The sequence below is a fragment of the Sinocyclocheilus grahami genome, unplaced genomic scaffold (assembly GCF_001515645.1).
Source record: "Sinocyclocheilus grahami isolate Dianchi unplaced genomic scaffold, SAMN03320097.WGS_v1.1 scaffold707.1, whole genome shotgun sequence".
NCBI lineage: Eukaryota > Metazoa > Chordata > Actinopteri > Cypriniformes > Cyprinidae > Sinocyclocheilus > Sinocyclocheilus grahami.
The window spans coordinates 27,957-48,021 of NW_015505886.1; the positions used below are offsets into that span (position 1 = coordinate 27,957).

Below are 20,065 nucleotides of genomic sequence, written 5' to 3' on the forward strand. Positions count from 1 at the left end.
GTTATATATATATTATAATTATACTGTTGACCCTACCTCTACCGCTTAAATCTAACCATACCACCAAACCTGCCCCTAACCTCAATAGCTGCAAAAGTGTTCAGCAATTCAACATGAAGACAATAGGCACAATTAAAATGGAAATCTTACGTTTTATCTTAAGTAGAGAATGAACACTCTAAATTACTTCCAGCTCACAATTTGTGAGTACTTGTAAGACATTTGGATTTGTAGTGTTTGAAGTGAAGCATTTGGTGCTTGGTTTTATTTTAAGTGCACGCAAGTTGGCACTTTTCTGGGTATTCAAAAATAAATAAATCAAATCCAGAAGATTGCAATTGATGCTCTGTATTATGCTTTATTGATTATAATTCATTTAATTGGAAGGAAAAGTACAATATTATATCATGCATTACCAAACTTTGTAAAGAATGAAAGAAATGACCAGAATCCCCTTTGAGAGAAAACTAAACAGATTATGCTCAGAGTTAACCATATCCATAGATTAAACCACAAAGAAAAAATAAATGGTGCAATATTTGCTTAAGTAATTTTAGCTATTAATAAACTACAGAAATCAGCTTAAATCATTTTGGTTATATTTTTTTAAATGTTTTTTTCATATGACATTGAATTATGTTTAAATCAGCAGAAGTCTTTTATTTTAATCTTTTAGCCAGAGGTCTTCTGGTCTACACACTCAGTAGAAGTGCATTTGCAGCTCTTTATGTGCACGTAGTCAAGAACAATCTCACTGTTGTCAGCACACTTCAGCGTCACATTTTGATGGTCGACGTTCTCCTCCTTGCAACAGGCACAGCTGTGTATCATAGCCTTTGTGTTCATTGAATACCTGTGCAGGTTTCCAAGCAAACATCAGTCAGATGAGTGTAGAATAGTTGGATATGCTATCCTAATATACCCAAAAAGGTTTGGATGCCTAAGGCACACTTAAAAATATATTCATTTTATTGGAGAGATGACAAAATATCAAACCAAAATGGTTATTGCTAACCAATGATGTTTAGAGATTTTCCCAGATCTAAGTTCACTTTCCTGAGCCGTTTTTGTTTGGAGACCTTTCAGCAGCATGTTTGAAGTCAGTTCCCCCCACTTTTCATTGGCATATTTCTATGTGGTTTCGCAATACTGCTTTAAAGCATTATTTCTTTATGTTGTGGGAACTGTTAGATATGTTAGATAAACTAATCTAACATAACATTAACATACAGTGGCATAAAAAGTAGCATGTTTCCTTTAAAGTTTCCTAACATTTCCTAAAGTTATTGACTATGTTTGTGATCAATAGGTGTGTTCATATTCTCACATTGATTTGGTGTCACAGTGGCCAGTGCAGGATGTAACTTCTACATCCTCGATGGAAGTGCAATCATCAACACGCAGACGGGTGACGTTCTTCTCAAGAACACAGTTCCTGGACTTACCTGATACAATAGAGGCAGGTAAGCTTGTTACTGACTCTCAAGAGCAAAACACGCACTGCATTTTAAGTAGTGCCTATTATATTATAACAATTTAACATTTGTTAAATGATCTACATAAACAATACAGGTGAACGAACCCATAAAAAAAAAACATTTTTTTTAATTGTGTGTCCGGATGTTTTGTATAAAGAATAGCTTACAGATCTGGCAACATCCATCTGAGTCAAATTGTAATGTTCCCTGTAAAAACACAAATAACAGAAAATAAAACATTTACACATTACACAAATATGGTCATGTCTCTCAAAACATTTACCCAATTTTCCAAAACATTTTGCACATTTTTATACTAAAAGTACATATTTAAATAGTGAAAAACTATAATTTTTACTTACAGGCTCACAGTCTTCTGGATTAAATTCAGGGCATTTTTTAATGCTCTCCATCATCACAAATGTGCCATTCACTTCACGGCAGGTAGCAGTCGTACATCTGAACTTGTAACCCTCTTGGTCCTAAACAAAAAGACAGACAGACTATATGAGGACTGAAGAATAGAGCAGATTCGTTGTCTAGTGAACTCATAGATTGAAGAAAAGCTTAAGAATATTTTCAAAAATACCTTGAGAAAATGTCTGGTGTTGTCTGGCGCATCATAAATACAGACTCTTTGTTTACATGATCCACAGTGCTCTCCTTTTTGTTTCAGATATTCAAACCCCTTGAAGTGCAAAAACAAGTTTTAATAATTCACTAATTTTGACAGACTCTAAAAAGAACCAGGGTCGAACTCACAAGAATAATTCAAATTCTTGAAAAGAACGCTCTTTGAAATCATCGCAAATAAGTTCTTAAAGTTAAGATAACCTCCAATTTGTCTTAAATCCACAAAGGTAAGATGTGTAATGCATGTATTGCATAGTTTCAAATGTTAAGCATTATCACATAACGCTAGCTGCCTATAATACATATTATTACTATAATAAAATGTACGATTGTATAGCAAGTAAATACTCCTGTGACAGATTAGATTGTTCGATTTTACATTGTTGTCACAAATTTAGAATTCTTTTTTTTATTTGCATTTGTGCCCATTTTAGTCGCAGTCTGGAGCCCTATGAGAGGCTGCACAGAGAGTACAGCTAAATGTGACAAGATTGAAAGTGGCGTCAGTGTCAACTAAATCAGTAAGGAGAATCAGGATGAACGTAATTGGTCAGTGAGCCACAGTGTTACTGGTAAACAAGAACACATCATCACTACTGTAAAATCATCATCATAATACTTCAGAAAGCAACAGCCATACGAAATACAAAGAAAACAAGTATGTTGTGTGGAGTTTAAGCAAGTGAATCTACTCACACGACCACAGGCAAGTGACAATGTGTGTGTGAAATAAAGAAGACATCCAAAACCAGGATTGTGAACCAATGGTGTAAGAGAAGGTGAGCAGAGAGGACAGAGATGACAGGTGTGTGAAGAGGTAGGCCTACAGGACATTCTCTAAATGAGATGGTATTAACAACAGTCTCTCCTTGAGAGAGGCTATGCAGACAGTATAGCGAAATGTGTGATGTACAGTGACTTGTTTATATATGGTTGGACTTTATAATATAAAGCTTCCAAACTAAAACTTTAATTATTACCGGAGGGCAAGATGGAAAGACTTTAGTACCACATTTCACATCATGCAGTTGAGTCGTTCTATTCATTTCACAGTAACATTCCTCACAAGGATCCACAGGGATTTGAACTCCAGGCTAGAGAGAAAAAACAAGTTAGGAATGTGAACCCAACAAGCCAACCCCTCATGACTTTTTTTTCAATGACCAAAAAATTAAAAATAATTATAATAAAAGGCCAAAGCTCTTCAAATGCAGACAAACGTGGTAGAACTGACAAATAAAAATTTACAACACAGGAAAAGATGGCATTACATTTAAGAGTGGTGTTTGCCTTAGTGTCCTTTTAAAATTCCAGGCTTTTCCTATCATATGTAATTAGAGTAAACAAACGAACCTAGCATCTCACCTTGTATTCAGTGTTATTGTACACACAGACTTCTTTGCGCACTGGTCAGAAAAATAAATAATATTAGAAACTGCTTACTAATTTAATTCAGTAAATGCCGTTTTTACTTGTTATTTTAATAAAAAAATATAAAATATCCATTGAATTTGATTTTTAAGTTTGTAACAGCATTGATTTGTGAACTATTACTCATGCTACTGGTCTAAATGAAGACGAAGGAGAAATATATCTTACCACAGGGTGGACAGCAACTATTATTGGTCATAGTTGCTGCTAATTCAAATCCCACATCACATTTCTTTTGAAAACACAGCTGGAGATCACACACTAAATGGGTAGAGATAAAACAGCAAAAAAGGTGGATCATCATCAAACTAGATTATTTTTGTTATCAAGCTGTCTAAATGCCTTGCAAGTGGTTGTCTGGTTCAAATTATTTATCTTCTTTATTATGACGTACTATGTCAGAAGTACTTACAAGTTTTATACATTCAATCATAATTACTTAAAACTTTTTTCATTTTGACTAACCACAGATTGGACAGCAGCTTTCATTTGTTGTTTTGTATTCATGGCCACATGGTTTTATGGTAGGACACATAATAGGCTCTTTCACAATACCAAAGCTCTCATTGGAGCAGTGGTATTTGGTACAGTTAAAGGTCCATGTTTGCCCAGGCTACAAAAGAAGAAGATCATTAGTGAAAGTTAGTAAATGCTAGTTAGTTTTGGTCATGAACACAAGTCTGCATGTTCAATCCTATGATGGAGTAGGACCCTGTTTACTTAACAAAGAAGTTACCATGTAACTAGTTACATGTAACGGCGTTACGTAATTTAATTACTAAATAAATGTAACTGTAATCAGTTAATTAAATTACAGTTACTTATGAAAATGTTAACAATTACAACGGGGGTTACATTTGAATATTTACACACATCCACATAAAGATTTAATTGATTTCTTTCCCAAATTGCTCTGACTACTCTAAAATATGAGACATACGGCCCTATGATTTCCGCGATGCGGAAAACACGGACTTGTTGGAATTCCTATAACGCGGAATGTCACGGAATATGCAACATTTGGACGAATAAATCAAAAGTAGGTCAGTACACTTGAATCAAAACGCGATATGGTCTGTAAATATTCAGCAGCAAAAAGACAATATATGAATCCTGCACGTTCTGCGTGTCTCTGTGGAAATCAGGCGCGGACTGGTCATCGGGAGAACCGGGACAATTCCCGGTGGCTTGGCAGCTGATTTTTCCCGCTTTTTTAATATCATTGTTATTATATAATTGCCTGCCGAATGTACTAAAGCGATTGTTTCCGAATTTAACATTCGATAATAAATCTCTTATAAATCATGAATCGGTTAGTCGTGATTGGGAATGCACTTTGGCTCACGCACACTCCGCGCCTTCGCCAAACAATTTAGATTAGAGTAATCAATGCAAGAGATTTGAGTGGATTGTATAAGCGCACAGGTGGAGAAGAAGCAAAATTACTGTTCAGGATTTCAAGTGCAGGTCAGTTTCATCTGTAAATATGCTATTGTAGTTTTGTCTTTGTTTACTTAGTTAAGCTGCAGCAGCCCATTGCTCATCAATCATCACTCAAAACACTGTATACTAAAGTACATCATTATCTACTGTAAAGTTACAGTAGTAATTTAGCAGATAAAATAATCATAACGTTTATAATAGGTTTAGGGGGAGCTAGGGCAGACAACAACACAACCCTTACGGAAATTAACAATGATTTTACCTAACCATGGTAACCACAAATTATTAACCATGGTTTTGGCTACACTAACCATAGTTTAACCATGGAATTTGTAGTAAAAATAAAGACAAATGGTAATCCATTTGCCAAAAAAACATAGGCCCATGGTTAGGCCTACCCTACTGTACTTTTAAAAAAAAAATCCAAAGCATTGTTAGATGCAGTGTTTCCTGTAGTTATTTCAAAAACAGTATCAGTAAACTATTTCTTATTATTTTAAATCTGCATTGACCTTCAGATCAATCTCAAAATAAAAGGTGATACTAAAGTCTGATTTTGTGGTGGATGTGTTCACATTTTATCATCTTAATTCAAATGATAAAGGATTTTGAAAGTCTGACAGTCTTGAGCACTACTCTAAGGTTAACCCTGCATGGTGTAAATGTTTGAAAATGATTAACAGTTGACAACATTCATTAGAAATTTAGAAAAGTAATCAAAAAGTAATCAAAAGTAATCAGTTACATTACTTTAATAAAGTAATTGAAAAAGTTACACTACTATTACATTTTAAATAGGGTAACTTGTAATCTGTAACCTATTACATTTCCAAAGTAACCTTCTCAACACTGGAAGTTACTAAAACCACAATCCTACATTTCATATTGCTTTTGAAGGAAAATGTAATTCAGAATAGAGACATACCAATCTAGGTAATCCATCAGGGCCAATGCAATCTACAAGGAGGGATTGATACAAAATCATCAAAAGAATGTCATCAGAGCATTTATCTAACAAAGAGTAAATTAAGTAACATTTCTTACCGCAGTTAGTTGTACATTTATCTATCGTTGAACTAACTAGATATGTGTTGTCAGGACAGAAACAACCTTCCATGAATGTTTTTTGACATTTTGTGCCTTGGCAATTGTTCTCCACAAACTCATCATTGTATCTGGTATTTAAATGCAATAGAAGACTGTTACATAGCGTAATATCTGGAGCATTCAGTATTACATTTACTCCACACAAAGATGATGTTATGTCATGACTAGAGATTAGACCATTACCTTGTACTGCAGGTTTTTTCTATTTTAGGCCCACATGCCTTGTAGACTTTGTGACTTGGGCACTTGTATTCTGTTATGGAAACCAACAATGAAAGAATTGAGTGCAACGTGCAACTGTATTTGGTATGTCTACCATGTCAACATAATGGCTTGCCACAGTTGAGGAGTATTAAAGTGGAATATTAAAATGATATGATGCCTTAAAAAATACAGAAATTCTCTGCTATAAAGTACTGCAATGGTGGGCTAATTCTGCTGGCTTACCACATAACCCTTTAAGGTCAGCTGAATTTTTCCAGTCCACACAGACAGACTCTAGGCCACATTGCTGTGCATAGGTCTCCAGGCTGATACACGCAACAGATTTATTTTTAAGGCTGCACACATCATATTTGCATGCATCATAATAGTTTCCATATGGAATGACCTTATGGCATGTTTCAAATAATCTGTGAAGAAAATGCAAAAGTGTTACTTTTAAAAGGAACAATAACTATTTTTCAGAGCTAGAAATAAAATACTTAAAGGGATAGTTTACCTTTAAGTAAAAATTTTGGTTCACTGTCCTGCAGTTTAGCACCAACCCTGATCAAACTCACCTGCTTGTTCAAGTGTTTGATTAGGGCTGGAGCTAAATTTTGCAGTGGTCCTTAAAGGAAAGTCCCCATGTGACTTTGTTGTGTTTTTTTGTTTTATAAAAGGTTAATTTTTTAAAGAATCTTTTCCAAAAATTAAGTTGAATGGGAATGGGTAATGCCACACCCACTGTTATTGTATGGTTTCAGAAAATAAGGAAAATAATGCTTAATTCCTATGGACCAATTTTATGATACAATTAACTTTGAATAGTAATTGTATGAAAAAGAGCAGGACATTTTTAAAAATGCCCCCTTTTGTGTTCAACAGAAGAAAAAAAATAATTTCAGGTTTGGAATGACAATATTTTCATTGTTTGGATGAAATGTTCTTTTAAAACACTGTAAAATGGTGACTTGAAGTATATGATGGTTTAATAATATAAAGTTTAATAGTGCTACTCAGTATTACAAGCAAACTACACATTACTGTATATCAAATTTTCTTATGATTAATTAGCTCTGTGCTAAAACCGAGTTAGCTGCCTTGCTACCTACTGCCTACAAGTAACAGTCATGCTGTGTCCCAGTGTGCCTACTTACAGTATACTACACCCTTAAAGCATACGGTGGTGTAATGTAACAAAGTAATAATACTTCGGTACAGTACTTAAGTATTTTTTGGGAGTATCTGTACTTTACTTGAGTTTTCTATTTCAGCCAACTTTTACTTTTACTCCACTACATTTCCAAATTAAAATGTATACTTTTTACTCCGATACATTTCCCCGAAGCATATTCATTACTTACTACAAAATAGTCAGAAGTCAGAAGAACACGGACTGCAGGAAAGCAGATTTGACGAATCAATGGTCTGGCGTCTGCAAGTTAGACTCCTAAAAAAACACCTTTGCTCACGTGCAAACAAGTGCGTGCACAACCGCGGATGATTCATTTTCCACTCAAGTCCAGTCTGTGCGTGCAATATACAGTATATGCGATAATATGGTAAGTGTTGTTGTAATGATGTGCGATCTGACATTATCGAGTATATCACCAAATCACACAAACAGAGTAAATTTAAGGCATTCTAAATTGTAGATGGCAAAAATGCTTTTGTATGCTTTTTATATTTACACAAAGAGTACCGTTTTTTTGCAGATATCAGCATGATAACTAATTTAATAATCATTTTATTAAGTTCAGTAAAGTTAGCAATAAGTGACTTACATTTTAGACATAATTTTGCTTGTTTTTGCTCAATTTTGCCAATGAAAATAGTTACAAACAAAGATCACAGCACTGTTTTGCGTCTCTGAGCAATGGTGTTTACTTATTGAATGAATCAGCTTTTTGAACGAATCGGTTGAATAAATGATTCCGTGATTCACTCATTAACAGAGTTAAATGCTTTGTTCCTGAATGAATTAGCCGTTTGAACGAATCTGTTGAATCTCAATGACTCACTCATTAACAGTCATTTGCTGTCACCTACTGGCAGTTTTAATTTCACATTTCGACAATTTTTTTCATGTTTAAAATCATTTCAAATATCAGTATTCAATGTTTGATGTTAAAAACAAAACATTATTTATCCATCTATAACTGCAGGTTAAATGCATCCATGTCCCCTTAAACTGTAAATACATCTAAATGCTATTTCTGATGCAGATTCCAGAAATGTTTTCTTATGTTGGAATGAAAGACACATTTTTATTTGCTTCTTTTCCATTTTGCATTTGCTTGTACTTTTACTTTCAATACTTAAGTACGTTTTAATTTTCGTACTTAAGTATAATAAATATCACATACTTTAAGACTTTTTACTCAAGTAATATTCTAAACGGTGACTTCAACTTCTACCAAAATAATTTTCTGGTAAGATATCTGTACTTTTACTTGAGTATAGCTTTTAGGTACTTTATACACTACTGAAAGTATGTACTCTTTTGGTGAAGAAAAAGTACACACTTTTGAGTGTGTAGTAGAGGCAAGCTTTGGGACATACTACACTCTAAAAAATGCTGGGTTGTTTCAACACAACTTTGGGTCAAATATGGACTAACCCAACTTTTGGGCTAAAAATGTAATGTAAAAATTTAACCCGAATGTTGGGTTAGTCCATATTTGACCCAAAGTTGGGTTGAAATAACCCAGCATTTTTTAGAGTGTATCATGTCATACCCGACTGTTCTGTCACATAGTTACATGCATCCTGTCACTTTAAACTGGCCTGTCAATCATCTTGTCACAGTTAACATCCTTCACATTTTATTTAACTTCCTACTGTATTGGAGAGAAAAGAAAGTAGCATGTTAATCTGCCAGCCATGGGTCTTTATGTGGAGAACACTGCTCATATTTGCATGATGATGCATTTTAAAATGAATGGCCAAATGGATGTTTATAAAAGTTCACATTGTTGTTGCAACTGAAATATAACACAGATAACATTAAATAAATATATATATTTTTTAGCAGGTTAAATGCTGATTATTAGTAAATCAAACTCATTTATCTAAACAGCCGTCGGTTGCACACATCTGCCATGTTTGTAGTTTTTAATGCATTTTATTCGTGTTTGTAGTTCTGAACTGAATCCTTCTCCAAAGCACAATGGATTATGGGCAATATTAGCCTTAGAGATTGCACAGATCCACACTTCAAAAATCTACCAGAAATAATCGACCATCTGGGGACTTTTAGCATACTCTTTTCAACATACTATGTTTTAGGACACACTTGTTCTAATCTCACATACTATTTAGAATGGATAGTGGGACACAGGGTCAGATCTAGGCTGCTTTTTTAATTTTATGATGATTATGATTATGATTATTATTATATTCTTATTTTTGATTTATTGATTGATTGATTGAGGTGGTGGGGTGGTATAAAAAAAGTCCAACACAAGTAAATCTGAAATCAGCACATTGCTGGGAACAGTCAGGGGTCCCCACTAGCAAAATGTCTTGATAAACTGCTAAATGTGGCTAAAAGAATGTATCTTAGGAGGCAGCATGATTATATACTTTCTGGAACAGTCAGAAGCTTTCCTGTGATGTCTATATAGACAACTTGCTTCAGTAAGTTATGCAACAGAACAATTTTGCTGTTATTATTAGGTTTTGAAAGGTTAAAGCATTGGATTTGTCTTACTTGTCCTTGATGAGTTCACAGGCATTGTACATTTCTATTGTACAACTTGGCTGACTTGGAGGTACATTAGGAGGAGGATTGCATCCTGGAGGTACCATCCAAAACTGTGCCATGTGCTCACAAGATTTGTCAATTGTTCCGTTAGGGAGTCTGCAGTCATTTGCTGTGCTATTGTCACAATACCCTTAAAAATGTCAACCGCATAAAAAAAAAATAATAATACAAAATGGAGAAACATTAGATATGCAGCTGAAAAAGTTAAACTAGCTATTTAATTAGAAAAAAAAACTTCAATTATACTAGATCAGGTTGCAGACACCAAGTCACCAGATAATTTGAATAAACAAATAAACATTCAGGCAGAGTTTTGATATACTGATCTTTTAGTAAAGGTCCAACAGACAGATAAAAACTAATTTATTTATCATTATCATTTTATGCCAAGAGATATCAGATCTGTACTCACCACATTGTCCCTCAGTATTACCATGGAAGTAAGAGAATGGGAGTTTGACAGAAACACCTTGATTACTGACTAAAATCTCAGCTTTAATATCAGATACATTCACAAGCACTGTAATGGCAGTAGTGGTGATGATTATATTTCCCAGTTGGATTGTTGGCTTCATCACAACATCGTTAACATAAACCTGTGGGAAACAAGGCATTTTGGAGTCATGATGAAAATCATGCACTAGAATACTATGTTATTTTGCAATGTGCCATGAACAACACGAGGGCACTGGTTCTCAACTGGTGGGTCGCAGTCCATTAAATTGATCTCAAGTCTATTTTGACAGTTGTGGACAGCAGAGAATAACAATGCTAAATGATGTGCAACTATGCACATCCATATTATGCATAATTAGGAAAGCAAACTAAGCAACTTTACCACATTTAAAAGGCAGGAGAAATGCTTTTCCAAATACGGCTGATGCTAACATGGATGTTATGTGACCTACCTTCATTGTTGATGAAGGTTGGTCATTCATGAGAAAAATTTTGCAAGGTAAAAGAAAATACTTCCCATTACATCATTACATTAAATATGGTTCAAATTAAATGAGAATACACATGGCTTGTGTGTTCCATTGCATTTTATGCAGTGAACAACTGGCTGCTAAGTGTACAAAACCAACTAATCTCAAGAGATATTTAGGGATGATGACTATGTCTCCCTGTTACATTTTTGACAATGGTACACAATTTTGGTACAGTGTTTTGTCGCCACTTGATGGAAAATCTGGACATTAAAAAAAAAGAATCACTGATCTAGAGCAAGATATGTTTTACATTTTGTTTGTGAATAGATTTGTGTGAAAGTCGTGACACTCACCTGGACCACTTTAGTGTTGCTTGTTAGCTTGATTTTATAAGATTTGTAGTTCACAATCACATACTCAGGGCAGGCTAAATTTTTTTTTTCATCACAATAATAGTTTTTAGCATGGACACTGATATTGTATCTTGGAATGATTTCTTGGAACAAAACATAAGTGCAATTTCCCTGGAAAGTGTAATATTTTCCATCAAAGGTTTGGTAATGAGGGTCCCCCCAGCTGGTGCATCTACCTTTTGTATTAGAAAAAGATTTAAAACAAAGTTAAATACAATGCATTTCCAATGCATATAGGTATTTCATTTAAATTACCATTAGGAATAATATTAATAATATACCAATTTCATGGTTTAAACTCACAAGGACACTCATACTTGGAACAGCACCCGTTGTTATAATAGACTTTCTCAGGTGAATGTCCATTGACACAGTCAGGTATGATTGCATCTGTTGGCTTACACTGTATAGGGATTGAGATGCTTAATTAAAAGTGTACTAAAACAACAACAACAACAAAAACTTAATAAGCTTAAATCTTTTTTTTATTTTTTTTATAAACTTAATAAAACTTTTTTTTAAAAGTTGACTAAACGGTGCTGAGAAAGGGCATGATTTCAGCTCTCATTCATGTCTAAAGCCCAAAAGGGTGTAGAACGAGCTACACACTGGAAACAGGGTTAGGGATGTGTCCTAAATACTGGCAGTAGAAAGCACCACTAATGGCTCGTTTCCACCGAGCGGTACAGTTCAGTACAGTATGGAACGGTACTCAATTATGTCCGTTTCCATTGTCAGAAGTTGTGAATGGTACCAAAATACCAAAACCTTACCGTACCACTTTTTTGGTACCCTTCTGTTGGGGTACCTAGCACAGAAAAGGGTACCAAATGTGTGGAGCTAAACTCACCGCAGAAAGTTGATTGGTTGACTAGAATCGTTACTTTTGTGTGATACAAGGGAATAAAGCTTCTCCTTCACATTCTGCTCTGCTGTCCATGAGTGTTGGGCTTATTTACATCAGAGTGCACAAACATAAAAAAAATATAACAGTGTATTTTATAATTTTATATTTTCACACAGACAAAAGCCATTTCTCAATATGCGTTCTGGTCTGTTCTTGTTGACTTGTGAAACGTCATTGCCCAAAAACCCTCAAAATATTACTGTTATTGTGTCATGAAATTTAGTTTAAAGAGTGTTTCAGGCGAGAATGTAGTTGTTTAAAACTCAAATCTGTGGTTTATTTATAAAGATAGTGCCTATTTGAAAATTTGCTATGCCGGTTTCGGAGCTCCAGGCGATCACTGGACACACAGTGCTCATGTATCCGCATAGAGCAGCCTTAGCTCGGCAAGTCCTTCTGATATTTGCCGCTGGCTCTGATGTCTTTGTAGTGATTAAACATGAGATACAATTCGTTTTGGGTATATTTAACAGGCATTTGTGGTCTCATGAATCTATTATTTGTTCCTGGTTATATAGTTTTGGCTTTATATATTTAACTTTATATATTTATTTTGAACTTTACCGTAGTACAGCGCTGACTTTGTAGCATACGTTTGACTAAATTGTTTGCTTTTGTATTTATTTCCTTTTATAAAAGCCTCTTATACTTTGTACTTATACTTTTATAATGTGTAGGATCTCTGTCTTCGCACGGACCCACTTACACCATTGAATCCACACATGAAACAAACACAGTCTATTAAGACAAACTGAGGCACTCCTCTGCAACCAGCTGCGGTCGTAAAACTCATGCAGGGTCAGTGAAAGGTTGCAGCAGTTCCTGGACTATTTAGCGTATCTCTCAAGAGACTCTAATAAAAGACAGTGCTTAAACAGTGCTTAAAAGTGTTTTACGGGCTTTCAAGGACCAGATGGGTGAAACCCCTGACCATTTAACACATAAATTGCTAAATCCGATAAACAGAAAGTGACAGATTAAGAACTCTCTCTGTCCAGGAGAAAATTGGCAGACTCCCAACTCGTGACATGGGCATGACCTCAGGACACCTCCCCTTTCCCCCTGCATTCCAAGACAAAGGACACGAACTCACACAGACTATTCATTGAAAACTATTGAAAGTTTCGGAGCAATAGATTCACAAATAATATGTTGTATGTCTTGTATATGTACATGCTTGATGTGTTCATGTAATCGGTGCAAAATTAATCAGTGTTTATTACCCTTTTGAGGAAATAAGGCCTTTAATATGTGTAAAGTATGTGAAGTTTAGTGTTGAACGTAAGCTTGTGATAATTGCAGAATACTGAAATAAGTGAAAAGCTGTTATTTCGAAACAGTATGTGTTGTACGACACTATATAGAAGTTATTACAAAACCTGCAAATCTTCATTTCCCCACATGATAAATTGAAGCATTATGGTAATGTATGCAAGCTCCGCCTTGCAGCAAGTCAATTGGAAGGTTGCGTCGTGGGACGGACTTATGCGCGGATCACAAAACCCAATGCAGAACAGATTTGCTTGCTTGCTCTCGCCTGTCGCCGTGTTAAGAGCACTCCCACCTTGTGCTCCCATGCTTACCATCAAAGCGATAGTTTATCCAAAACTCAAACACTTCAGAGAAACACGATCTTCAAAGAACTTAACGCAAACTCAGACTGTAGCAAAACTGCTGAAGGCTCCGCGTCATAAAGAAGCCAACCAATCTCCGGAGGGCTTTTCCAAAGGACGTCATTCCGACGTCACCTCAGCGACCAATCAGCAACGGGGTTCCCTCAGCAGACATCCAGGAAACCAAGCAGAATGCAAATAACAAACAAAATCTTATCTCTGCTGAACTGGTTTCGAGCTAATTTAAGCAGTAAAATTAAGACAAATTCTCTGCTTTGTGAAGTCTCTCAGGTGAATTTTAATCACTTGTGAAAACGAGTTAGAACTTTGAACGTCATGCAACTCCGTGTGTGTGTGTATGTTTGTGAGTTTTAGCCTAGTTTTGATGTAATCTGGAATAGCCAATAAAATTCATGTTTCATTTATAAAGAATCATTGTTGGTGTCATATAATTTCAAGGTTAAAACTGTTGCCAAAAAGATCCCTTGCTTGCTGCCTAGCTCGTAGCTTAATCATAATAATTACCTCTCTAAGAGCTTACAAATTATCATAATTGTGTTGACCGTGGCCAGGAAAACACATATTTAATTTGTTAAAATATACTAAGAATCACCGGCTCGCTGGACGACCCTTGATTTAAAGTGTAAACTATCAAATTTAGAATTAGTTCTAATCAGGTTGAATTAGGCTCTTCAGATCCTAGTCCTCTCAAAACCTGAATTAATAATAATAATTAATTCCCTTCTACAATTAATGAGTTAATTTCATTACAAATGGCTATTATTGTTCAATAAAACTGACAAAAAAGAGACAGAGTTGTGCTTATTGTCACGCTTTATCATCGATCGCTACTTTCCAGCATACACCACGCCTATCAAGTAAGGGTACTGATGGCAGTGGAAACGCAAGCTGGATAAGGGTGTTCGGTCCCGAATCGTACTGTACTGTACTGTCCTGGCCCATACCGCTCGATGGAAACAAGCCATAATACTTTAAAACTAATAAATGTTAGGCCAATACTTAGCCCAATAGTATATGATGTGCATTTTTTTCTGATTTGGTTACCTTTTGGGAACATGGGGTAGGATTACTGCTGGTTGTAGGTGTAGATGTACTGTTTACTATCTGAGGTCCAGGTGATGTGGAGTTGGGTGGTGGCTCTGTGTGCACAGTGAACTTGGTTGAAGAAATAATAGTAGATGATGTTGATGGTACTGTAGTCCATGCAGTGGAGATTGTGGTTGATGTCTCTGACACCGTAGGTTTAGTTAAAACAGTTACAGAATATGTTATTTGTGTAGATGTAGTTATTAAAGTAGTTGTTGTAGTAGTGGAAGTGGTTGTAGGTGTCTCTGTTGAAGTTGGTGTTGTAGGAGTTGCAGAAGGTATTGTTTCTGTCTCGGTAGATGTTGTTGTAACAGTAGTTGTTGTAGTAATGGAAGTGGTTGCAGGAGTCTCTGTTGATGTTGATATTGTAGGAGTTGTAGGTAGTGTTCCTGTCTTTGTGGATGTTGTAGTTGTAGTAGTGGAAGTGGTTGTAGGTGTCTCTGTTGACATTGGTGTTGTAGGAGTTGCAGAAGGTGTTGTTCCTGTCTCTGTAGATGTTGTTGTTGTTGTAGTAGTAGTTGTAGTAGTGGAAGTGGTTGTAGGTGTCTCTGTTGACATTGGTGTTGTAGGAGTTGCAGAAGGTGTTGTTCCTGTCTCTGTAGATGTTGTTGTTGTTGTAGTAGTAGTTGTAGTAGTGGAAGTGGTTGTAGGTGTCTCTGTTGACATTGGTGTTGTAGGAGTTGCAGAAGGTGTTGTTCCTGTCTCTGTAGATGTTGTTGTTGTTGTAGTAGTAGTTGTAGTAGTGGAAGTGGTTGTAGGTGTCTCTGTTGACGTTGTTGTTGTAGAAGGGGTTGTTTCTGTCTCTGTGGATGTTGTTGTAGTAGTAGTTGTAGTAGTGGAAGTGGTTGAAGGTGTCCCTGTTGACGTTGTTGTTGTAGAAGGGGTTGTTTCTGTCTCTGTGGATGTTGTTGTAGTAGTAGTTGTAGTAGTGGAAGTGGTTGTAGGTGTCTCTGTTGATGTTGGTGTTGTAGGAGTTGTAGGTAGTGTTCCTGTCTTTGTGGATGTTGTAGTTGTAGTAGTGGAAGTGGTTGAAGGTGTCCCTGTTGACGTTGTTGTTGTAGAAGGTGTTGTTTCTGTCTCTGTGGATGTTGTTGTAGTAGTAGTTGTTGTAGTAGTGGAAGTGGTTGTAGGTGTCTCTGTTGATGTTGATGTTGGTGTGGTAGGTAGTGTTCCTGTCTTTGTGGATGTTGTAGTTGTAGTAGTGGAAGTGGTTGAAGGTGTCCCTGTTGACGTTGTTGTTGTAGAAGATGTTGTTTCTGTCTCTGTATATGGTGTTGTTACAGTAGTTGTTGTAGTAATGGAAGTGGTTGTAGGTGTCTCTGTTGATGTTGATGTTGGTGTTGTAGGAGTTGTAGGTGGTGTTGTTCCTGTGTCAGTAGATGTTGTTGTAGTAGTGGAAGTGGTTGTAGGTGTTTCCATTGTTGATGTTGTTGTTGTAGAAGGTGTTGTTTCTGTCTCTGTTGATGTTGGTGTTGTAGGAGTTGTAGGTAGTGTTCCTGTCTTTGTGGATGTTGTAGTTTTAGTAGTGGAAGTGGTTGTAGGTGTCTCTGTTGACGTTGTTGTTGTAGAAGGTGTTGTTTCTGTCTCTGTAGATGTTGTTGTTACAGTAGTTGTTGTAGTGATGAAAGTGGTTGTTGGTATCTCTGTTGATGTTGGTTTTGTAAGTGGTGTTCCTGTCTCTGTGGACGTTGTTGTTGTAGTAGTTGTTGTAGTAGTGGAAGTGGTTGTAGGTGTCTCTGTTGATGTTGGTGTTGTAGGAGTTGTAGGTGGAGTTGTTCCTGTGTCAGTAGATGTTGTTGTTGTAGTAGTTGTTGTAGTAGTGGAAGTGGTTGTAGGTGTTTCCGTTGTTGATGTTGTTGTTGTAGAAGGTGTTGTTTCTGTCTCTGTAGATGTTGTTACAGTAGATGTTGTAGTCGAAATAGAGGGTGGAGGACAGCAACATACACGTATTTCATAGTTGAAACAAATTGGTATCATATGACCTACATTTTCTTTATTTGAACACAACAGGCCATAAGATTTATTGCAATGCACGGTTTGCTGCAACTCGCTCAAGGGTGTATTTGGATAATCCACTGCTCTGCATTCAATTTCCTCTACGTTCTGACAGCTCATGTTTTGAAAAATCAACAAAGCATCAATGGGTTCGGTTTCCAGTCCTTTGGGTTCTTCACTGGGTCGGCTGTTGTCCGACCAGCTCGACCACTTACATCCATAGGTGGGGTTACAAGATATTATAGGTGTTGTTGTTGTTACAGTAGTTGTTACAGTGGTGGAAGTGCTTGTAGGTGTCTCTGTTGAAGTTGGTGTTGTAGGTCGTGTTGTTTCTGTCTCTGTAGATGTTGTTACAGTAGATGTTGTAGTCGGGATAGAGGGTGGAGGACAGCAACATACACGTATTTCATAGTTGAAACAAATTGGTATCATATGACCTACATTTTCTTTATTTGAACACAACAGGCCATAAGATGTATTGCAATGCACGGTTTGCTGCAACTCGCTCAAGGGTGTATTTGGATAATCCACTGCTCTGCATTCAATTTCTTCTACTTTCTGACAGCTCATGTTTTGAAAAGGCAACAAAGCATCAATGGGTTCGGTTTCCAGTCCTTTGGGTTCTTCACTGGGTCGGCTGTTGTCCGACCAGTTCGACCACTTACAACCATAGGTGGGGTTACAAGATATTGTAGGTGTTGTTGTTACAGTAGTTGTTATAGTGGTGGAAGTGGTTGTAGGTGTCTCTGTTGATGTTGGGGTTGTAGGAGTTGTAGGAGGTGTTGTTTCTGTCTCTGTAGATGTTGTTTTTACAGTAGTTGTTGTAGTGGTGGAAGTGGTTATAGGTGTCTCTGTTGATGTTGGTGTTGTAGGAGTTGTAGGTAGTGTTCCTGTCTTTGTGGATGTTGTAGTTTTAGTAGTGGAAGTGGTTGTAGGTGTCTCTGTTGACGTTGTTGTTGTAGAAGGTGTTGTTTCTGTCTCTGTAGATGTTGTTGTTACAGTAGTTGTTGTAGTGATGAAAGTGGTTGTTGGTATCTCTGTTGATGTTGGTGTTGTAGGTGGTGTTCCTGTCTCTGTGGATGTTGTTGTTGTAGTAGTTGTTGTAGTAGTGGAAGTGGTTGTAGGTGTCTCTGTTGATGTTGGTGTTGTAGGTAGTGTTCCTGTCTTTGTGGATGTTGTAGTTGTAGTAGTGGAAGTGGTTGTAGGTGTTTCCGTTGTTGATGTTGTTGTTGTAGAAGGTGTTGTTTCTGTCTCTGTAGATGTTGTTACAGTAGATGTTGTAGTCGAAATAGAGGGTGGAGGACAGCAACATACACGTATTTCATAGTTGAAACAAATTGGTATCATATGACCTACATTTTCTTTATTTGAACACAACAGGCCATAAGATGTATTGCAATGCACGGTTTGCTGCAACTCGCTCAAGGGTGTATTTGGATAATCCACTGCTCTGCATTCAATTTCTTCTACTTTCTGACAGCTCATGTTTTGAAAAGGCAACAAAGCATCAATGGGTTCGGTTTCCAGTCCTTTGGGTTCTTCACTGGGTCGGCTGTTGTCTGACCAGTTCGACCACTTACAACCATAGGTGGGGTTACAAGATATTATAGGTGTTGTTGTTGTTACAGTAATTGTTATAGTGGTGGAAGTGGTTGTAGGTGTCTCTGTTGATGTTGGTGTTGTAAGAGTTGCAGAAAGTGTTGTTCCTGTCTCTGTAGATGTTGTTGTTGTAGTAGTGGAAGGGGTTGTAGGTTTCTCTGTTGAAGTTGGTGTTGTTCCTGTCTCTGTAGATATTGTTGTTTTAGTAGTTGTTGTAGTAGTGGAAGTGCTTGCAGGTGTCTCTGTTGATGTTGGTGTTGTAGGAGTTGCAGAAGGTGTTGTTTCTGTCTCTGTAGATGGTGTTGTTACAGCAGCTGTTGTAGTAATGGAAGTGGTTGTAGGTGTCTCTCTTGATGTTGGTGTTGTAGGAGTTGTAGGTGGTGTTGTTCCTGTCTCAGTAGATGTTGTTGTTACAGTAGCTGTTGTAGTAATGGAAGTGGTTGTAGGTGTCTCCGTTGATGTTGATGCTGTTGTTGTTGATGTGGTTATAGAAGGTGTTGTAGAATTTGTACAAGATGGAACACACTTCATTGTTGCCTCATTCATATATGGCTTATCTGAAGGACACTTAGGGAAACATCCTAGTTGAACAAGAAAAGGAAAGCAGGAATAGACAAAGAGAGACATGGTAAATTTTACATCACTTTTCAATAGCAAAGCATATTACTATAAAAAAAATAAAAAATAAAACGATGCAGGCCACAGAGTGAGCTACAGCAAAACAGAAGTACACAGGAAAGTTGTGCACAGCAGGGAACACTTTGCATTTAATTCTTTACTGTTCAAAATGGCATGAGCTTATAGTTTCACATGGCATGTTGCTGCTTCTATAGATATTAATTTGGGGCCCTGCCCACATTGCAAGCGGGGCCCCTGGCAACAAAGTGACTATATTAATATAAATAAACATACTAACAATGCTTTGATGGTCTAGTGGTAACATTTTTGTCAAGCATTTCTGAGGTTCTGGGTTCTAATCCACCCTCTTGTAGTTTTTTTTCTCATTAAAACCCAAGGTGTTCATCAGTGATTGTATATCAAGAGCAAGGACACATTGTGTGCATTTTGTTTTGTGCTTTTACCAGAATGAAGCGCTCGATCGTCTGTGTGAAGACTGCGTATTGTGCACGAGTGCCAAGAGAGAACTGATAACAGCGGCAACTATTTACGATGTTGTAAAAGAGGTGGCGTGGTGGGGTGGTGGGGACATGTCCCACCTGCAAATAACTATTAAAAATATTCCACAGAATGAATAGTCTTGTTTTATTTGTTACATGTCATTTCCACGACTTTCCAAAAGAGGAGAAAAAATATTGAGAGATATTAGCAGTGCTAATTTGTTTTTTGTCATTCACTGTCGAGGTAATGTAACACAACGTATAGCATTACAAATGTATTTTATTTATTTATTTTTTAAATTAAGATATAAAAAAATTACTA

The 20,065-nt window shown here is 36.6% G+C and overlaps 1 protein-coding gene across 1 annotated transcript in view; it reads right to left on the reverse strand.

Annotated features, from left to right (window-relative positions):
- Nucleotides 1–430: 430 nt before the first annotated feature.
- The window catches only part of LOC107559957 (mucin-2-like), a 54,207-nt gene continuing 34,572 nt past the window's right edge, over nt 431–20,065 (reverse strand). The window contains exons 28-46 of the mRNA XM_016243987.1: nt 18,108–19,206; nt 14,990–17,984; nt 11,708–11,807; nt 11,345–11,580; nt 10,475–10,658; nt 10,009–10,192; nt 6,540–6,724; nt 6,276–6,345; nt 6,030–6,160; nt 5,911–5,942; nt 4,008–4,155; nt 3,711–3,803; nt 3,477–3,517; nt 3,092–3,205; nt 2,068–2,166; nt 1,841–1,960; nt 1,646–1,685; nt 1,328–1,445; nt 431–853 (exon numbers count right to left, since the gene is read on the reverse strand). Of these exons, the coding sequence (XP_016099473.1) occupies nt 673–853; nt 1,328–1,445; nt 1,646–1,685; nt 1,841–1,960; nt 2,068–2,166; nt 3,092–3,205; nt 3,477–3,517; nt 3,711–3,803; nt 4,008–4,155; nt 5,911–5,942; nt 6,030–6,160; nt 6,276–6,345; nt 6,540–6,724; nt 10,009–10,192; nt 10,475–10,658; nt 11,345–11,580; nt 11,708–11,807; nt 14,990–17,984; nt 18,108–19,206 (6,170 nt within the window). The 3' untranslated portion in view covers nt 431–672. The remainder of the gene's footprint in view (nt 854–1,327; nt 1,446–1,645; nt 1,686–1,840; nt 1,961–2,067; nt 2,167–3,091; nt 3,206–3,476; nt 3,518–3,710; nt 3,804–4,007; nt 4,156–5,910; nt 5,943–6,029; nt 6,161–6,275; nt 6,346–6,539; nt 6,725–10,008; nt 10,193–10,474; nt 10,659–11,344; nt 11,581–11,707; nt 11,808–14,989; nt 17,985–18,107; nt 19,207–20,065) is intronic.